This window comes from Pan troglodytes, chromosome X (genome assembly GCF_028858775.2).
Source record: "Pan troglodytes isolate AG18354 chromosome X, NHGRI_mPanTro3-v2.0_pri, whole genome shotgun sequence".
In the NCBI taxonomy this organism is placed as follows: Eukaryota; Metazoa; Chordata; class Mammalia; order Primates; family Hominidae; genus Pan; species Pan troglodytes.
In genome coordinates this window covers 7586921-7602707 of record NC_072421.2, presented here as the reverse complement: position 1 = coordinate 7602707, position 15787 = coordinate 7586921, and the positions used below count along the sequence as shown (strand labels likewise).

At 44.2% G+C, this 15787-nt stretch overlaps 2 protein-coding genes across 5 annotated transcripts in view; one reads left to right on the top strand and one right to left on the bottom strand.

Annotated features, from left to right (window-relative positions):
- The window catches only part of STS (steroid sulfatase), a 205907-nt gene extending 201411 nt beyond the window's left edge, over positions 1-4496 (bottom strand). Inside the window, exon 1 of one of the 3 annotated variants that reach the window (XM_063803877.1) lies at positions 4124-4496. The gene's annotated coding sequence lies outside the window, so the exon portion shown is untranslated. Of the gene's footprint in view, positions 1-3642; positions 4015-4119 lie in introns of those variants that run through there. The other 2 variants (XM_054676418.2, XM_016943073.4) reach the window with 2 other exon arrangements.
- PUDP (pseudouridine 5'-phosphatase) overlaps positions 987-15787 on the top strand; it is a 101663-nt gene continuing 86862 nt past the window's right edge. For both annotated transcript variants that reach the window (XM_016943074.3, XM_016943076.4), the window contains exon 1: positions 987-3673. In XM_016943074.3, the coding sequence (XP_016798563.1) occupies positions 3613-3673 (61 nt within the window). In that variant the 5' untranslated portion in view covers positions 987-3612. The remainder of the gene's footprint in view (positions 3674-15787) is intronic.

Below are 15787 nucleotides of genomic sequence, written 5' to 3'. Positions count from 1 at the left end.
ACACTGCAGAGAAGCAAACTGGACCTCTCGCTCAGAGCCAGTTTGCACTCTGATGGTGAAGGGGCTCAAAAACAATGACCCTCCCCAGACAAAAGTACCAGATATGTCCGAGAGTAAAAAGCCAGGAGTGGCGAATTCAGCCATCTATGTCAGGCTCCCTTCCAGAGCTCACTGGGCTTGGAGGAAAGCAGCAGTGGGAAGGGGTGAGAATATTCAGTGCCTCTGAAGCAAGAGACTTCCTAAGTCAGCATTGCAAAGCCAGCTATCTAGGGGAAGAAGGCAGGTAAGTCTGCAATGAGGAGCTCAAATTCAGGCCCCATCAGATGAAGTCAGAGCTTTCTGGTCTCTCAGCATCATCAAGAAAAGTAGACTGTGTACAGCCACTGAGAAAGATGGTCCCTAGTCCAACCTGTTACCCTCCATCTACGCTGGGCAAGATTTGTACCCCTAGAAAAGTAAAGAGAATAACAGGGCAAAGTGGGCTCACAGAAAACAGATACAGCAGACTGGAAACCAAATACAACAGATAACAAAAGCACAGAGACACAGGAACCAGGACAACAAACTAAGGAAGTTGAAATAAGCTAAGACTCCATACAGGATGGCATATATATACACGCAATAAATGGCATGTTTAAGTTTACATGTTGTGTGAAAGAAGAGCATCTGTTTATTTGTCCCATTGTTAATGTGCTTTTGATGCCATCGTACTGTAGTTTACTGGATCATTTCTATTGTGTCTTAAAATTGTCAGGAAAAGTAAGTTATTGTCCAATGGGGAAAACACAATTGTACAAAAGTAAACTGTAATTCATGGAAGGAAATGCATCCCCATCAGCATAGAAACTGCCCATCTTTGGCTGTTGGAGAATTATGAAAAGCTAAAAACTAACTTGTTATATGTGTACAAACCACATTGCTAGAACAAAATTTCATTCTTTTCCAATCTAGCTTGTGACAGAGAAGCATTCACCATTCAGTTTGTTTTTTTTTTTTTTAAGCAAAGAGGAGTCTTCCATCTTATGCATAGAAGTGATGTTACTGAAAAGTGTAGAAAATAAGACTGATAAAAACATAATGTGAAGCATGTTTTCACATCTGTGGAGAGCTGAAGTATCTACTTTCCCAATCTGTCTCTTCCACAATCGCTGTGAGGCTTTGCCATTTCGTCAAAATGGCACTGGGGCCTTTTTTCCTTTGAAAAATACTCTTTTTTGGCCGGGGGCGGTGGCTCACGCCTGTAATTCCAGCACTTTGGGAAGCCGAGGCGGGCAGATCACTAGGTCAGGAGTTCAAGACCAGCCTGGCCAACATGGTAAAACCCCATCTCTACTAAAAAATACAAAAATTAGCTGGGTGTGGTGGCTGGCGCCTGTAATCCCAGCTACTCCGGAGGCTGAGGCAGGAGAATCACTTGAACCCAGGAGGCTGAGGCTGCAGTGAGCAGAGATTGCGCCACTGTGCTCCAGCCTGGGTGACAGAGTGAGACTCTGTCTCATAAAAGAAGAAAGAAAAAAGAAAAATATTCTTTTTTAATTTAATGACTAAACAGAAATGTGAGGTGGTTACAATACCAAAAAAATAACAGTAACTCTGACATGTGTGCATCCATTTGTTTCCAGAGAATGGAAGGAAACTGGGAGGGAAAATTCTACAGACTCCAGGTGGGAAATACTGTCATACTTACTGTAGGTACCACAGCTATGTGTGTGCAATGCATCTATTATGGAATTATGTTCCCAAAAATATACGTTGGAGTCCTCATCCCCACTACCTCAGAATGTGACCTTATTTGGAAACAGGATCTTGTCAGAGGTAATCAAATTAAAATGTAGTTATTAGGGTGGTCCTTAGTCCAATAAGAATGGTGTTCTTATAAAAGGAGAAAATTTGGACACAGAGACACACACAGAGGGAAGACGATAGGACAAGATACAGGGAAAGGAAAGCAGGTTCAAGCTGAGGAGAAAGACCTGGAATAGGTCCTTTCCTCACAGCCCTCAGAAGGAATTAAGACTGCTGACATCTTGATCTAGGACTTCTGGCCTCCAGATCTGTGACACAATACACATCTGCTGTTTAGGTTACTTAGTCTGTGGTATATTATTATGGCAGCTGTAGTAAACTAATACAGAAACCACGAACGACTGTATTTGAGGCGCAAGTCCCTACCTAATTTGCTCATAAATTGCCTTCTCTGAAATCCCGTGTCCTCAAAGGGAAATCACGATTGCATTAAATGGGGGAAGCTCTCTTATAGTACCACCTCTAAGAACACATAATTTTATTGACTATATATTATGCACTGGTACTAAGGGCTTGGCCTGCCTCACCTCCTTTATCACCTCCATTTTACCCAGGAGGAAACAGACACAGGTGCACTTTGTCTATCATAGATAATAATTCTTGCTGAATCCAGGCATGCCCCTGTCCACTATGTCTGCACTAAACTAGAAATACACTCTCATGTTTACACCTTTTTTTTTTTGTCTTTTTCCCCTTTTGTGGAGAACAGGGTCTCGCTATATTGTCCAGGCAGTTCTTAAACTCCTGGGCTCAAACTATTCCCCCAACTCCCACTTCTGCCTCCCTAAGTACTGGGATTACAGGTGTGGGCCACTGCGCCCAGCACACCCTCACGTTTTTAAAGTCTTGCAATTCTATTTCCGCTTCTCAAAAGGTCCAATCCTTTTCCTTAAACGTGAATATACCACACAAACGAACACGAAATAGAAACAGGGACAAAAAAGTATTTTTTTGACGATGGCAAAAGGAAAAAAAAAAAAAGAAAGCTGTTTAGGTGGCATTTGAAAAGTTAAAAAAGAAAGAAAACTCAGAGCAGCCCAAAAGACAGATGATACCTAAGAAGGCATAACCAGCAAGACATGTTGACTGTTAGTATTATTTCAGCATCCTCCTTGAGCAGCTTGGCTTTGCTCTGGGACAATGCACCAGCCTGGGATGCTCAGAGATGCAGGCACGGAGGTTGTGCAGCCTCTCCGCACACTGCGCGTACGCGGCTGCCGGTTGGTCCAGGACCGCAGGGAGGCGGGCAAGCGAAACTGAGAAAAACCCACCCACGGTCCAGGGACTGGGGGCTCGGGCGAACCCACCCAGGGACCTCCTGACCAAGGCCATTTGTCTGCAACCTGATGGCTAGAAGTGATACCACCCTGAGCATCTTCAACCCCCTTTCCCCACTCTACAGCCCCTTGTACTGTCCCTCCTTCCTCATTCACACCCCTGATCCAAACTCAAGCACTGAATTTGTCCCCAGACGAGGGCCTCGGCTCTGCGCGGCCGCTGGCTGAGTAGCTTGGCCCGATTCCGGATGTGAAGTGAGGAGGAATTGATGCGGGTAAACATATAGCGCCGGCCCGCGCCGCATCCCGGGTCTGCAGCTACAGCTGCGGCGAAAGCCCAAGGTGCGCGTGCGCGTAGCGCCACTAGGCAGCCCAGGACGCGCGGGCTCGGAGCCGGGCGAGGGGCCGCGGGAGGCGCGTGCGCAGAGCGACCCCGGGCGCGCGAGAAGGTCCTGAGTGCGCGTGCGCGGGGCGGGCGGGTGCGCGCGCACTTCCTCCTCGCCCCCACCCAGACCCAGAAGGCGGCACCATGGCGGCGCCCCCGCAGCCCGTCACCCACCTCATCTTTGACATGGACGGACTTCTTCTGGGTGGGTAGTGTGCAGCCGCCGCCTCCCGTAAGGGCGGTCTTGGGTGGGCGTGGGGACGGTCGGCGCGGGGTACGTCACGGCCGGGGGGCCGCGGCGGGGCGGTGTTCATGCAGGGACGCTCGGGCTCCCGCGCGCTCTGCCCCCGGCTGGCCCCGAAGTCGGGCGGCGGCCAGGAGCGCCCGCGGGCCCATGTCCGGGCTGGCGGGCGCGCGTGGCCGCGGCGTCTACGCGGCCCCAGCACCCGCTTCCGGTCGGCGGCCCGCGCGTGGGGCCGGAGTACGTGGGAGCAGTCCCTGGGGTCCACCGGGCGGGCGCGCGGCTCCGCGTCCTCTCCTCAGAGCGAGGCGCGGCGGGACCTCCGCGCTCTCTTTTCGGTTACGCATGCGTGCGACCTTGAGCGGTGCCCAGCCTCAGCTTCCCCGTCTGCAAACTAGCCTGGAGGATACTTGCCTGCCTGCTCCAAGGTTGCTGCTGTGGGCGCACTTTGATGGTAGCATCCTGCATGGTAGCGGTTCTCTACCTGGCGGTTTTGCAGCCCTGAGGGCATCTGGCAATGGCGATGTCAGGAGACATTTTGGCTGTCACAGCTGGCGAGGAGTGATGGGGTCACTGGCATCTAGTGGGGTCCAGACCAGTGATACTGTTAAACTTCCCGCAGTGCACAGGAGTGCCCTATGCAACCATAAGGAATTATCCCGCGCCGTCAACAGTGTAGAGGCACAGAAGGTCCGTCAAGTGGCCGGGCTGCCTAGGGTGACCAGCACCGGGGACATCACCTGTGGGCTACTTGTAAATGTAGAAGCTGGGGCCCCACCCTACCCCTGCCCAATCAGAATCTGCATTTTAAGCGCGTGAACGTTTGAGAACAGCTGCTCTATCAATCCGAGGCATTAAGAAACCCCTGGCAGTGTACTAAGGTAGTCAGTCTTAGCACATGTGAACTTCACCAGCCAAGAGGAATTCAAGTAGAATTCAAAGAATAAAACCCTGTTTTTAACTCAAGACAGAACTATGCTGAGCTCTACCGAAAGCCTTGACACAGTTAACACTATGACACATAATCACCAGGAGGCTTCATATATCTATAAACATGTCTGCATACTCTTTGTAGACAGCTGACCTGCTTGGTTACGTATATCATTCCTTCGTTTCAAAACCCTGCAAGTTAGGAGGAAGTATTTGCATGTCACTAATTAAAACAAAAAACAAAAAAACCCTGCAGCTCAGAGAGGTAAAGCTACTTGCCCAAGGTCACACAGCTAATAAGCCAAGCTGAGAAATGATTCTGGATTGATCCAGTTCTAAATATAAATGATGTTGAGCTCATCTTAAATTGTGAATGTGACCTTGTTTCTGCTCATCATATTGCTGGGTAATTCCCTAGCAGTGTTTCCTTTTAAAAAGGCATGCAGAAACCATTCTCTTCATTTTATGAACACAGAGATGTAAACTGATGAATTCCAAAGGAAAAAAAAATCCCCGTAGAGGTCACTAATTGGAGCCAACGGTGTATGCAGCTACTAAATTTGAAATGACTCCATTTCAGAAAGCTTGTGGGATACATAGGTATAGTTTGTAGACATGAATTTTCCTACTCCGGTGGTCAAGAAGTTAAATTGTCAAATAAATTTCTTATCCTTTAATAAAGGTCCAGAGAACCTGTTCTGGGAGTCTCATGAATTTTAATACCAAACAAGATGTCTCATTAAAATTAAATTTATTAAACTTCTAAATGAGCTTGGTGCCTAATTCTGATTCTAGATTCGCACATAGCCATGCCCTGAAGTGATGAATGTGACTTAAATGGCATTACAAGCATTGACCTCACATTGTTACCCAATCCTCTGATCTAGTCGGATAACCAAGAATTAGTGCTATTTGGAAAAATAAGCCCTGCTTCTTTTTATTCCCCCCCCTCATTTTCTGCCCATTTCCTCCTTTCCTGCCCTACCTCTTCTTTGAGGTGGTAAGGCCTTGCAAAACTTTCTTGGAAATATACCTTTGTTTATCCCATTCTTTCACCAAATGTGTAAATATAAAACACAGCTTTCCAAGATGTGCCACTTTAATTTAATCTACCAGATTATGCCTGCTCTCATTCTTTAGCACCTCACTTCAGTGTATCTGTTGTTTGCATAACAATGTATTATCAATTTATAATGAGTTATTTTACAATAGGTCTGTTTTTCGGGAATTTTGAATGCATTTTTCTAGGAAGTTCTGTTTGTCTATGTAGCCCCAATACTTGCATACTTGGGGAAGTAAAATTGAAAACGAATAGTTTCATGGAGGATTGTTAACATTAGAGGAGAAGATTGTTTAATCAGAGGAGAATGAGGAAGTAAATGGAGATTTTAGAGGAAATGTTGACCAGGAAGAAAGCCAGGACACTTTCCCATGCTTTTGACATGCACGATGCTGTTAGTTGTCCTTTAAAAAAAAAAAAAAAAATACACTTCGGTTTCTGTTTCTCATGACCAAGGTAAGAGTCAGTTATGATTTAGGTAATATTAATAATTTTGGCTCTCAAATGCCATTCAGAGAAAGAGAGTAGGGGAGTGGGATTAGTTAAAAACTGGGATGATTTTGAAAGAAGAAGATGACAGTTATTAAACAGTATCTCAGCAGCTGGACAGGGAAGATTATTCTGTTTGTAAATAACTGAAATTAGGAACACAAAAGATGGTCCCAATTTCTTTAAAAGAGAAGACAGTTTGTTGTCCAGAGCAGTTCTGTCTCATAGAATTGAACCAGGTAAAAATTTTGGGGAGCAACTTTTAATAAGTAAAATGATACAGATGACATTGATTTGGATGATGTATGTTATGTAACCTAATGTATCAAAAATATTATTTAATACAAAGTCAATATAAGAAAATCTTTGAAGTGTTTGACATTAATTTTGATACTAGGTCCTCAAAATCTGTGTGTGTTTTATACATACAACACATCTTAGTTTGAACTAGCCTCATTTCAGGCACTCTGTAGCCTCATTTGGTGGGTGGCTACTGGCTTGGACAGCATGGGTCTAGGTCTTTGTGGAGCAACCCAAGATGTCTGTTGATAATGGCTATGCTGGGAGGGCCAGCCAGAGGGTGGGTATTAAGAATATTCAGAATTAGGAGTTTTGGTGTATGTAAAATGTGGTATGTGTAAAATGTGTTTTCTTGGAGTCTAATACAGAATTATTTAAAATCCTTTTAAAATCAAAGGAAAATAAGCTTATTTCCTTTTAATTCTTAAATATCGTAAAATAATAAGGTAGATCTGCGAAGGGTAATAAGAACATTTGCAGTGTTGACCATAATATACCATATCTTTATAAATCCAGATTGCAGGATTTTAATGAGTGACTTCTACTTCACCTTTAGTAAAATGAAGACCTCTTCTGTGCCTTCTTGCACTCCCGTAGCTTCCTCCTTGCCAAATAATAGCACTTGAGACTATAAGTGCCTGCCTCACTGTCTGGGGCCCAGGAGACCCTAAAAGGTCATGGAGGTAGGGTCTCTGTGGGGATCACCAAGCCCAGTACTGATGGGATTGTGGGCTGCCTGAGACAGTTGACAGTCATGTCCACTGTGTGGCCAAAATTCCACAGACATAGCGTGAGTGTGTTTTGCGCTGTCGTTCTTTGTTAACTTCATGTAGGCTGTTTCTTTAGACACCAGAACATCCATATAGCTGATGACAAAAATAGATTTTTCTTACGTAATATTAGCGCATGCCCTAGGTGGATTGTCAGAAGAATCTATGTATGTTGTCATTTGACCCCATGAAATACGTCTGAGGTTTAAAACTGCAGCTGACAAGCTTTTCAGCCTCAGTCGGTTCTTACTACTTGATGTTATCAAGTTATTCATTCCAAGTGGGATTTCTAAGAGTTTTGGCACATTTCTGAGGAAGGTGGAGCAAAGTGAAGGATCATTCTGCATGCTTCCATACGTGGTTATTGTTTAACCCCAGAACGTGCAGTGATCCTAGTTGGAATGAGATCGTAATCACAATCTCCCCTCCTTCCATCATTTGTGATGGGTCTTGCTCTGGATGTCAAAGCAACTCTGGTGGTAGGTTCACATTCTTTCTTTGCCCTGTCTTCCCTGGGGGCTGACAGTGTACCCTTGGGTTTTACCCTTGCTAGGTGAAATGTAGGTTCTCTTCCACGTTTGCAAAGGAGATGGCTGAGGGTGGAGGCCAGTGTGAGGGCTTGGGACAGAGATGAACCCTTATCTCAGGGGCCATGATTGGCCTTTCACTACAGGGTAATCAATGAGTAATCTGTTGTTTCTGGAAACTGAAAAGGCTTCTGGAATATAGAAAGCACAAGACACGTGTGTTCCTATTAAGGGTCTGAAGAGATTTAGAGTAAGATGCTATATTGTATGTCGGAGAAACAGCATCAGATTATAGATTTAGCTCCCTTTGGTTCTGTTTTCTAATTGACCTGAACCATGCCAACCTTAAGTTCTTGTAGTAAGTGGTTGGTTGTCCACTGCAGCTGTTTCTGTTTCTAGAATAATTGAGAAGGGGGTAAAACTTAAATTGCAAAATTCTGCAGATAAATAAGAGTTTTGTCCAGCTGGCAACACAAATATTCAGCAGATTCTAGGCATGCAGGTGTAAAATATCCTTTTCTTTTTTCTAGCTCTCTCTTTCAAATAAAAGCAATATGGTTTTATTTAGAATCTTTAAGTAAACTGGATACAGGCATATGTGAGAACTATTGTGGATTCAGTTCCAGACCATCACAGTAAAGCAAACATCGCAATAAAATTAGTCACATGAAGTTTTTGGTTTCCCAGTACATAAGGTTAGGTTTATACTATACTGTATTCTATTAGGTGTACAATAGCATTATGTCTAAAAAATGTACATAACCTTAAATACATTTTATTGCTTTAAAAAAAAAAAAGTGCTAGGGATCATGTCATCCTTCAGTGAGTTGTAATTCTTTTGCTGGCGGAAGGTGTTGTCTTGATATTGACTGTTGACCAGAGTAGTGGTTGCTGAAGGTTGGGGTGGCTGTGGCAATTTTAAAAAATAAAACAGCAATGAAGTTTGCCACATCACTTGATTCTTTCTTTTACAAAAAAATTCTCTTTTGGCGAGGCATGGTGGCTCATGCCTATAATCCCAGCACTTTGGGAGGCAGAGGCAGGCAGATCACTTGAGGTCAGGAGTTCGAGACCAGTCTGGCCAACATGGCAAAACCCCATCTCTACCAAAAATACACACACAAAAATTAGCCAGGCATGATGGTGCACACTTGTAGTCCCAGCTACTCAGGAGGCTGAGGCCCGAGAATCACTTGAACCCGGGAGGCTGAGGTTGCAGTGAGCCGAGATCCCACCACTGCACTCCAGCCTGGACGACAGAGTAAGACTCTGTCTCAAAAAAAAAAAAAAAAAAAAAAAAAAAAAATTGGAGTCCTCTCAAACTCTGCTGCTGCTGCTTTACCAACTAAGTTTATGTTAATATAGTGAATCCTTTGTTGTCACTTCAACAATGTTCAACAACATCTTCACCAGAAATAGATTTTTATCTCCAGAAACCACTTTCTTTTCGCGTCCCTAAGAAGCAGTGTCTATTCAGTTCAGGTTTCATCCTGAGATTGCAGCAACTCAGTCAAATCTTCAGGCTTCACTTCTAATTCTAGTTCTCTTGGTATTTCCATCACATTCTGCAGTTACTTCCTCTGCTGAAGTCTTGAACCCCTCAAAGTCATCCATGAGGATTGGAATCAACTCCTTACAAACTCCTGTTAACATTGATATTTTCATCTTTTCCCATGGATCATGAATGTTGTGAATGGCATCTGGAATGCTAAATCCTTTCCTGAAGGTTTTCCATTTACTTTGCCTAGATGCATCAGAGGAATCACTATCTATGGCATCTATAACCTTAGGAAATGCATATCCTAAGTAATAAGACTTGAAAGTTGAAGTTACTCCTCAATCCATGGGCTGCAGAGTAGATGTCGTGTTAGCAGGCCTGAAAATAACACGAATCTCCTTGTACATCTCCATCAGAGCTCTTGGGTGACCAGGTACGTTGTCAGTGGGCAGAAATATTTTGAAAGAAATATTTGTTTTTGAGCAGTAATTCTTAATAGTGGGCTTAAAATATTCGGTAAACCATGCTGTAAACAGATGTGCTGTCATCCAAGCTTTGCTGTTCCATTTACAAAGCCCAGGAAGAGAAGATTCAGCATCATTTTTAAGAGCACTAGGATTTTCAGAATTGTAAATGAGCATTGGCTTCAAGTTAAAGTCACCATCTGCATTAGCCACTAACACAAAAGTCCGCCTGTCCTTTAAAGCTTTCAAGCCAGACACTGACTTCTCCTCTCTAGCTATGAACGTCATGGGTGGCATTTTCTTCCAATAGAAGGCTGTTTTGTCTACATTGAAAATCTGTTTAGTGTAGCCACTTTCATCGGTGATCTTAGCTAGCTCTCCTGGATAACTTGCTGCGGCCTCTCCATCAGCACTTGCTGCTTCAAGGAGCTGTTCAAGGACAGAGCAAGGAGCAATTCTTTCCTTAAACCTCATGAGCTTCTGCTAGATTCAGACTTTTCTTCTGCAGCTTTCTCACATGCCTCAGTCCCCATAGAAGTGAAGAGAGTTAGAGCCTTGCTCTAGATTAGGCTTTGGCTTAAGGGAATGTTGTGCTGGTTTGGTCTTCTACCCAGATCATTAAAACTTCCTCTGTGTCAGCAATAAGGCTGTTTCACTCTCATCATTCACGTGTTCACTGGGGTAGCATGTTTAATTTCCTTCAAGAACTTTTCCTTTGCATTCACAACTTGGCTAATTGGGTGCAAGAGACCTAGCTTTCAGCCTATCGGCTTCTGACATGTGTTCCTCACTAAGCTTAACCATTTCTAGCTTTTAATTTAAAGTGAGAGATGTGTGACTCTTCTTTTCTCTTGAACTCTTAGAGGCCATTGTAGGGTTATTAATTAGTCTGATTTCAATATTAGTGTGATTCAGGGACTAGGGAGGCCTGGAGGAGAGGAAGAGAGATGGGGGTCTATGGAGCAATCAGAACACACACAACATTTATCCATTAAGTTCTCTGACTTATATGGGTGCGGTTCATGGTGCCCTAAAACAATGACAATGGTAACATCAAAGATCACTCATCACAGATTGACGTAACAGATGTAATAATGAAACGATTTGACATATTGCAAGAATTACCAAAACGTGACACAGACACGTCACGTGAGACATGCTGTTAGGAAAATGGTGTTGATAGACTTTCTCGACGCAGGGTTGCCAAAAACCTTGAATTTGTAAAAAACTACAATCTATGAAGCACAATAAAATAAGATATGCCTATATAATATGGGACAGCAGTGCATCGTTTTGTTTTGTTTTGTTTTTTGAGCCAGAATCTATTTTTCTCCTTGAAAAGCTATATATTAGAGATTATTTGGTCCTTTTTATCTTTGCGATTATTCACTCTTTACTCTGATTCTATTTCTTTTTTTTAAACTGCTATAATTTATATACTATTTTATGTCATTTTTCAGGAGTAGATGGAGACTTAAAGCAATGTAAAGGAGCAAGGTAAATGATATCTCCTAAGAAATGTCCCCTGAAAGCACTCCTTATATAGATGCTCAGGCGACTGGTCAGACCTTCTGATGAGATGTTTGAAAAGTGATTGATAGGCAGTCTGTAGGTAGAAAGCACAATAGTGTTATTCTGGAATACATTACGCTTGAAAATAATGCTCCTACCATCGGCTATAAGGGAATTTCAGTGATTAATAAATGCAGCATTTAATATATTAAGAGCTTCCTTCAATAGTGTTAAAATGGTGGAAGGGGGCAACCTTGATTTTGTGTTGCAGATATTTGCAGTTTAAAATTGCCTTGTTGGTGCTTAAAGAGCATTTTTTTTGAAGACATAGTAATCCTAACACATGCATTGCTACTGTGTAAGAGCACAAAAAGGAAGACTTTTCCCCATGGCTTTTCATAGCTGGGCCATCCATGTGGCTTCTCTTCACATCCCTTTTCAGCAATGTCTGGCAGATGGATCACCACCTTTCCTGATCCTCCTTTATCCTCTGTCTCCCTCGTGTCCTTTGCTGCGATGCCAACAGTGAGTAGCAGCTAAGGACCCTGGTGCAGCTGGCCACGTGGCAAGGTGCCTGTGTATGAGAGGAAGATGGTCACCTCTTCACAGCCATGCCTGGCAGGCAGTTTCATGGCATTGCTTGTGGCGCTTGGTGGGGCCCTTGACTCTTCTCTCTGAGCTCTGGGAGCTGGGCCGAATGATGTGCCCTTTTGTGATTGATGGTGCCTTATTTAAAAAACACTGCAGATGACATAGCTGTTCAAGGACAGAGCAAGGAGCAAACCAAAGTTTGCTCTTTGACTCCCAATAGTCTATGAAGTAAGAGCAAATGGTCATAGTTGGCACATCGAAGCTTATCTGAGCCTTCAGACAAAAGCCAAAATAAGCACCAACCCTCTCTCCCACTTGTGTCAGCTGCCATGCACATGGAAGAGAAGCACATGGTCCTTGAGCACTGTGCGCCTGTCTGCTCTCTAGCCCAGCACTGTGTATCCAGCAAATCTTTCTGCCAGGATGGAAATGTTCTGTAACTATACTGCATCCGATGGGAGCCACAGCTGGAAACTGGGTTCATGAGATGTGACTCATGCAACTGAGGACCTGAATTTCTCGTGTTATTTAAATAGCCCCCAATGACTAATTGCCAAAACGTAACATAGAGACACAAAATATAGAGTGGACAGCACAACTCTAGAGGAATGCATTCACTCATCCTTAATCTATTTAGAAAATACTCTGCTGGGTGTTACAAAGGCTTCAAAATTAGTCTCTTCCTTTAAGGATCGTAGAGTCCTGCTGGAATCTAAAACATGATTGGTAAAATCTGTGAATAATTGCTAATGATATACACAATAAGAATGTGTTAGCAACAGTGCAGGATTTTGAACTGAAATCACGTTTGGGGTAGCATACTGTCAAGGATAGATAGGAGCCAAGAAGAAAAATGGATATTCCAGACCAGGAGAAATGGCCAAGCCATAGGCATCTTTACTAAAGCATAGAAGAGAGTCGTTTTTTGTTGTTGTTGTTTTTATCAAGCAAAGACTGTATTAAAAAAGGAAAAAGATCTTGCTAATGATTACATTGAAGTGTGGAGGTGAGAAGAGATTTGAAAACATAATAATCCTAAGACATGCATTTCTCCTGTGTAAGAACACAAGAAGGAAGACTTTGTTTTCCCCTTGGGTTTGCATAGCTGGAGCACCTGTGTAGCTCCTCTTCACATCTCTTTTGAGCAATGTCTGGCAGGTAGAGATTAGAAATCTCTAATGTTTCATTGAGAAATACGAGACTGGGGCTGGGGACAGTGGTTCACGCCTATCATCCCAGCACTTTGGGAGGCCGAGGCAAGTCGATCGCTTGAGGCCAAGAGTTCGAGACCACCCCGGCCAACATGGCGAAACCCCGTCTCTACTAAAAATACAAAAATTAGTCTGGCATGGTGATGCGTGCCTGTAATCCCAGCTACTCGGGAGGCTGAGACACGAGAATCACTTGAGCCTGGGAGGCGGAGGTTGTAGTGAGCTGAGATCACGCCACTGCACTCCAGCCTGGGCAGTAGAGCTAGATTCTGTCTCAAAAAAAAAAAAAAAAATACTAGATTAATCTCTGTCAGGCTAAGATTAGTATTTCTTAAACTGGGTGCCCATTGGTAATATCCCTTTAGCCTATTTTAAAGTGAAAATCTCACCCCATCCTGCAAGCACACATCCTGGGTTTTCCCCCTATGACTTTCAGAAGAGTCTAGGATGGTTATTGAGACACCAGCCTACATTCTGGATTTGTCTGATTGTTTCCACATGATAACACCTTACTTGTTCCTCTGTCCCCTGTATTTCCTCTAATCTAGAAATTATGCCTAGTGCTTCAGTTGGACACAGGTCAGCTGCCTCTGGCAAGAATAGTGCTGTGCCCCTTCCTCACCTTTTTGGGGAGATGTTTGTATTCGGTCTACATAGGGTCAGTACCTTCATGCTAGCCCCAGCCCTGCAGAGTAGAGTTGTCCTCAGGAAAGCTGGTGAACTGACTCCTCTCCCATGGTGGTACATGGAACTTTTTAGTGAGAAGTTCAGAGCCTGAGAGACAAGTTAGGAGTACTGGCTATAATGCCTGTGTGTGTGGACAGCCGGAACCCTTAGGCAGGAAGAGGAGGCTGCCGGGGACAGAGATGTGCCATGCTGTGCGCCCTTCGAAGAGAAGGTACTCACAGGAACCTAAATAGGTTTCACGTGTATGGGTTCCTCTGTTCCATGCAGTGGGATACAGGAAAGAAAGAGCAGCCATGCAGCTGTTTTCTCACTGTGTCGGAGCACACGCCACAATCTCTTTGATGTTTGCTCATGAGATTGAAGGACACTCATGGCTTTGTCACAAGATGCCTGAGAAAGCACAGAGGTTTTTTGTTTGTGTGTTTGTTTTTGAGACAGAATCTCGCACTGTCGCCCAGGCTGGAGTGCAGTGGTGCGATCTCAGCTCACTGCAAGCTCCGCCTCCCGGGTTCACGCCTTTCTCCTGCCTCAGCCTCCCGAGAAGCTGGGACTGCAGGTGCCCGCCACCACACCCAGCTAATTTTTTGTATTTTTTTTTTAGTAGAGACAGGGTTTCACCATGTTAGCCAGGATGGTCTCGATCTCCTGACCTCATGATCCATCTGCCTCGGCCTCCCAAAGTGCTGGGATTACAGGTGAGCCACCGCACCCGGCCTTAGTTTTATTTTTTTTTTTTGAGATGGAGTCTCGCTCTCGTCACCCAGGCTGGAGTGCAATGGCGCGATCTTGGCTCACTGCAATCTCCACCTCCCGGGTTCAAGCAATTCTCCTTCCCTAGCCTCACTAGTAGCTGGGATTACAGGTGCCTGCCACCACACCCAGCTAATTTTTTGTATTTTTAGTAGAGACGGGGTTTCACCATGTTGGTCAGGCAGGTCTCGAACTCCTGACCTCAGCACAGAGTTATTAAAATCAAATGCAGTTGCCTACGCTTTGTCTGCTTTTGAAAAGTAAACTTAATGTTTCAGACTGAGGTGTATTTGTCATTGGGGTCCTATGTTCTGCACAGTTTGTAAATCTACTTCACCCAAAGTGATACAGTGATACTCAGGAGGGCTTAAAAAAGATTAAATCCTTCATTTGGAAACATCATGCCCAGTGAAAGGAACACAGGCCCTAAGGAGATGTGGCTGATTCTAGGGACCGGGGCCAATAAAATACAACATGAGCACAGAGCACTTTCTCATGCCAGGATGCAGTGGGCGGTGGGGGGGGGTTCCCACTGGCACAATATGAACCATTTGTAATCAAAAGAATAATGACCAGAAGAGAGTATAATACTCTGTCTATATATTTTTTAAGTCTCTGTGTTATGATTCTCAAAAGAGTAAAAGGGTGGCTGGGGGTGAGCTCTTTTACAGAAGAATGCCAGTTAATAAATATGGACAGAATGGGAGAATTAGCCAGGTCACCATTTTGGGATCCCGACAGTAAGTGGTTCCCACAAGCATTGTCAGTGGAAGCCAAAACCATAGAGTAATCATGCAGGAGACGAAGGTGCCCGCAGTGCCATGTCAGAAGTCACTGACTGATAACAGAGGCAAACAGGGGCCTTCAGAGCGGGCAGCTCTGGGGGCCACAATTGACCCTGTGGCCCAACTGATGTAGCTTTGCCATCCAGAAAGCAGCATGTCACGTCACGTGTGCTTTCTGAAGTGACCTCAGAAATGGTTAACCTGAATCCATCTGGACCTCTAGGAGTTTCAGAGGGGTAGAGGAACATGGGAGGGGGCGTCATGTGGAAACAGCAAGACAAATCCTGAATGTAGGATGTTCCACCAGGTACCTGGACTGGGTCCTTGAAAATGTTGACTATCATGGGGAAAAAATAGGGGCTGGCTTTTCCACTTTTAAAGAGGCTAAAGGGACACAGTCAAATTCAGTGGACCTCAGATTGGGGAAAAAAATCTATAAAAGACATTTTCGTGACAATTGGAGAGGTGTGATGTGTGCTATTTAGAGGGTACTATGAAATATTG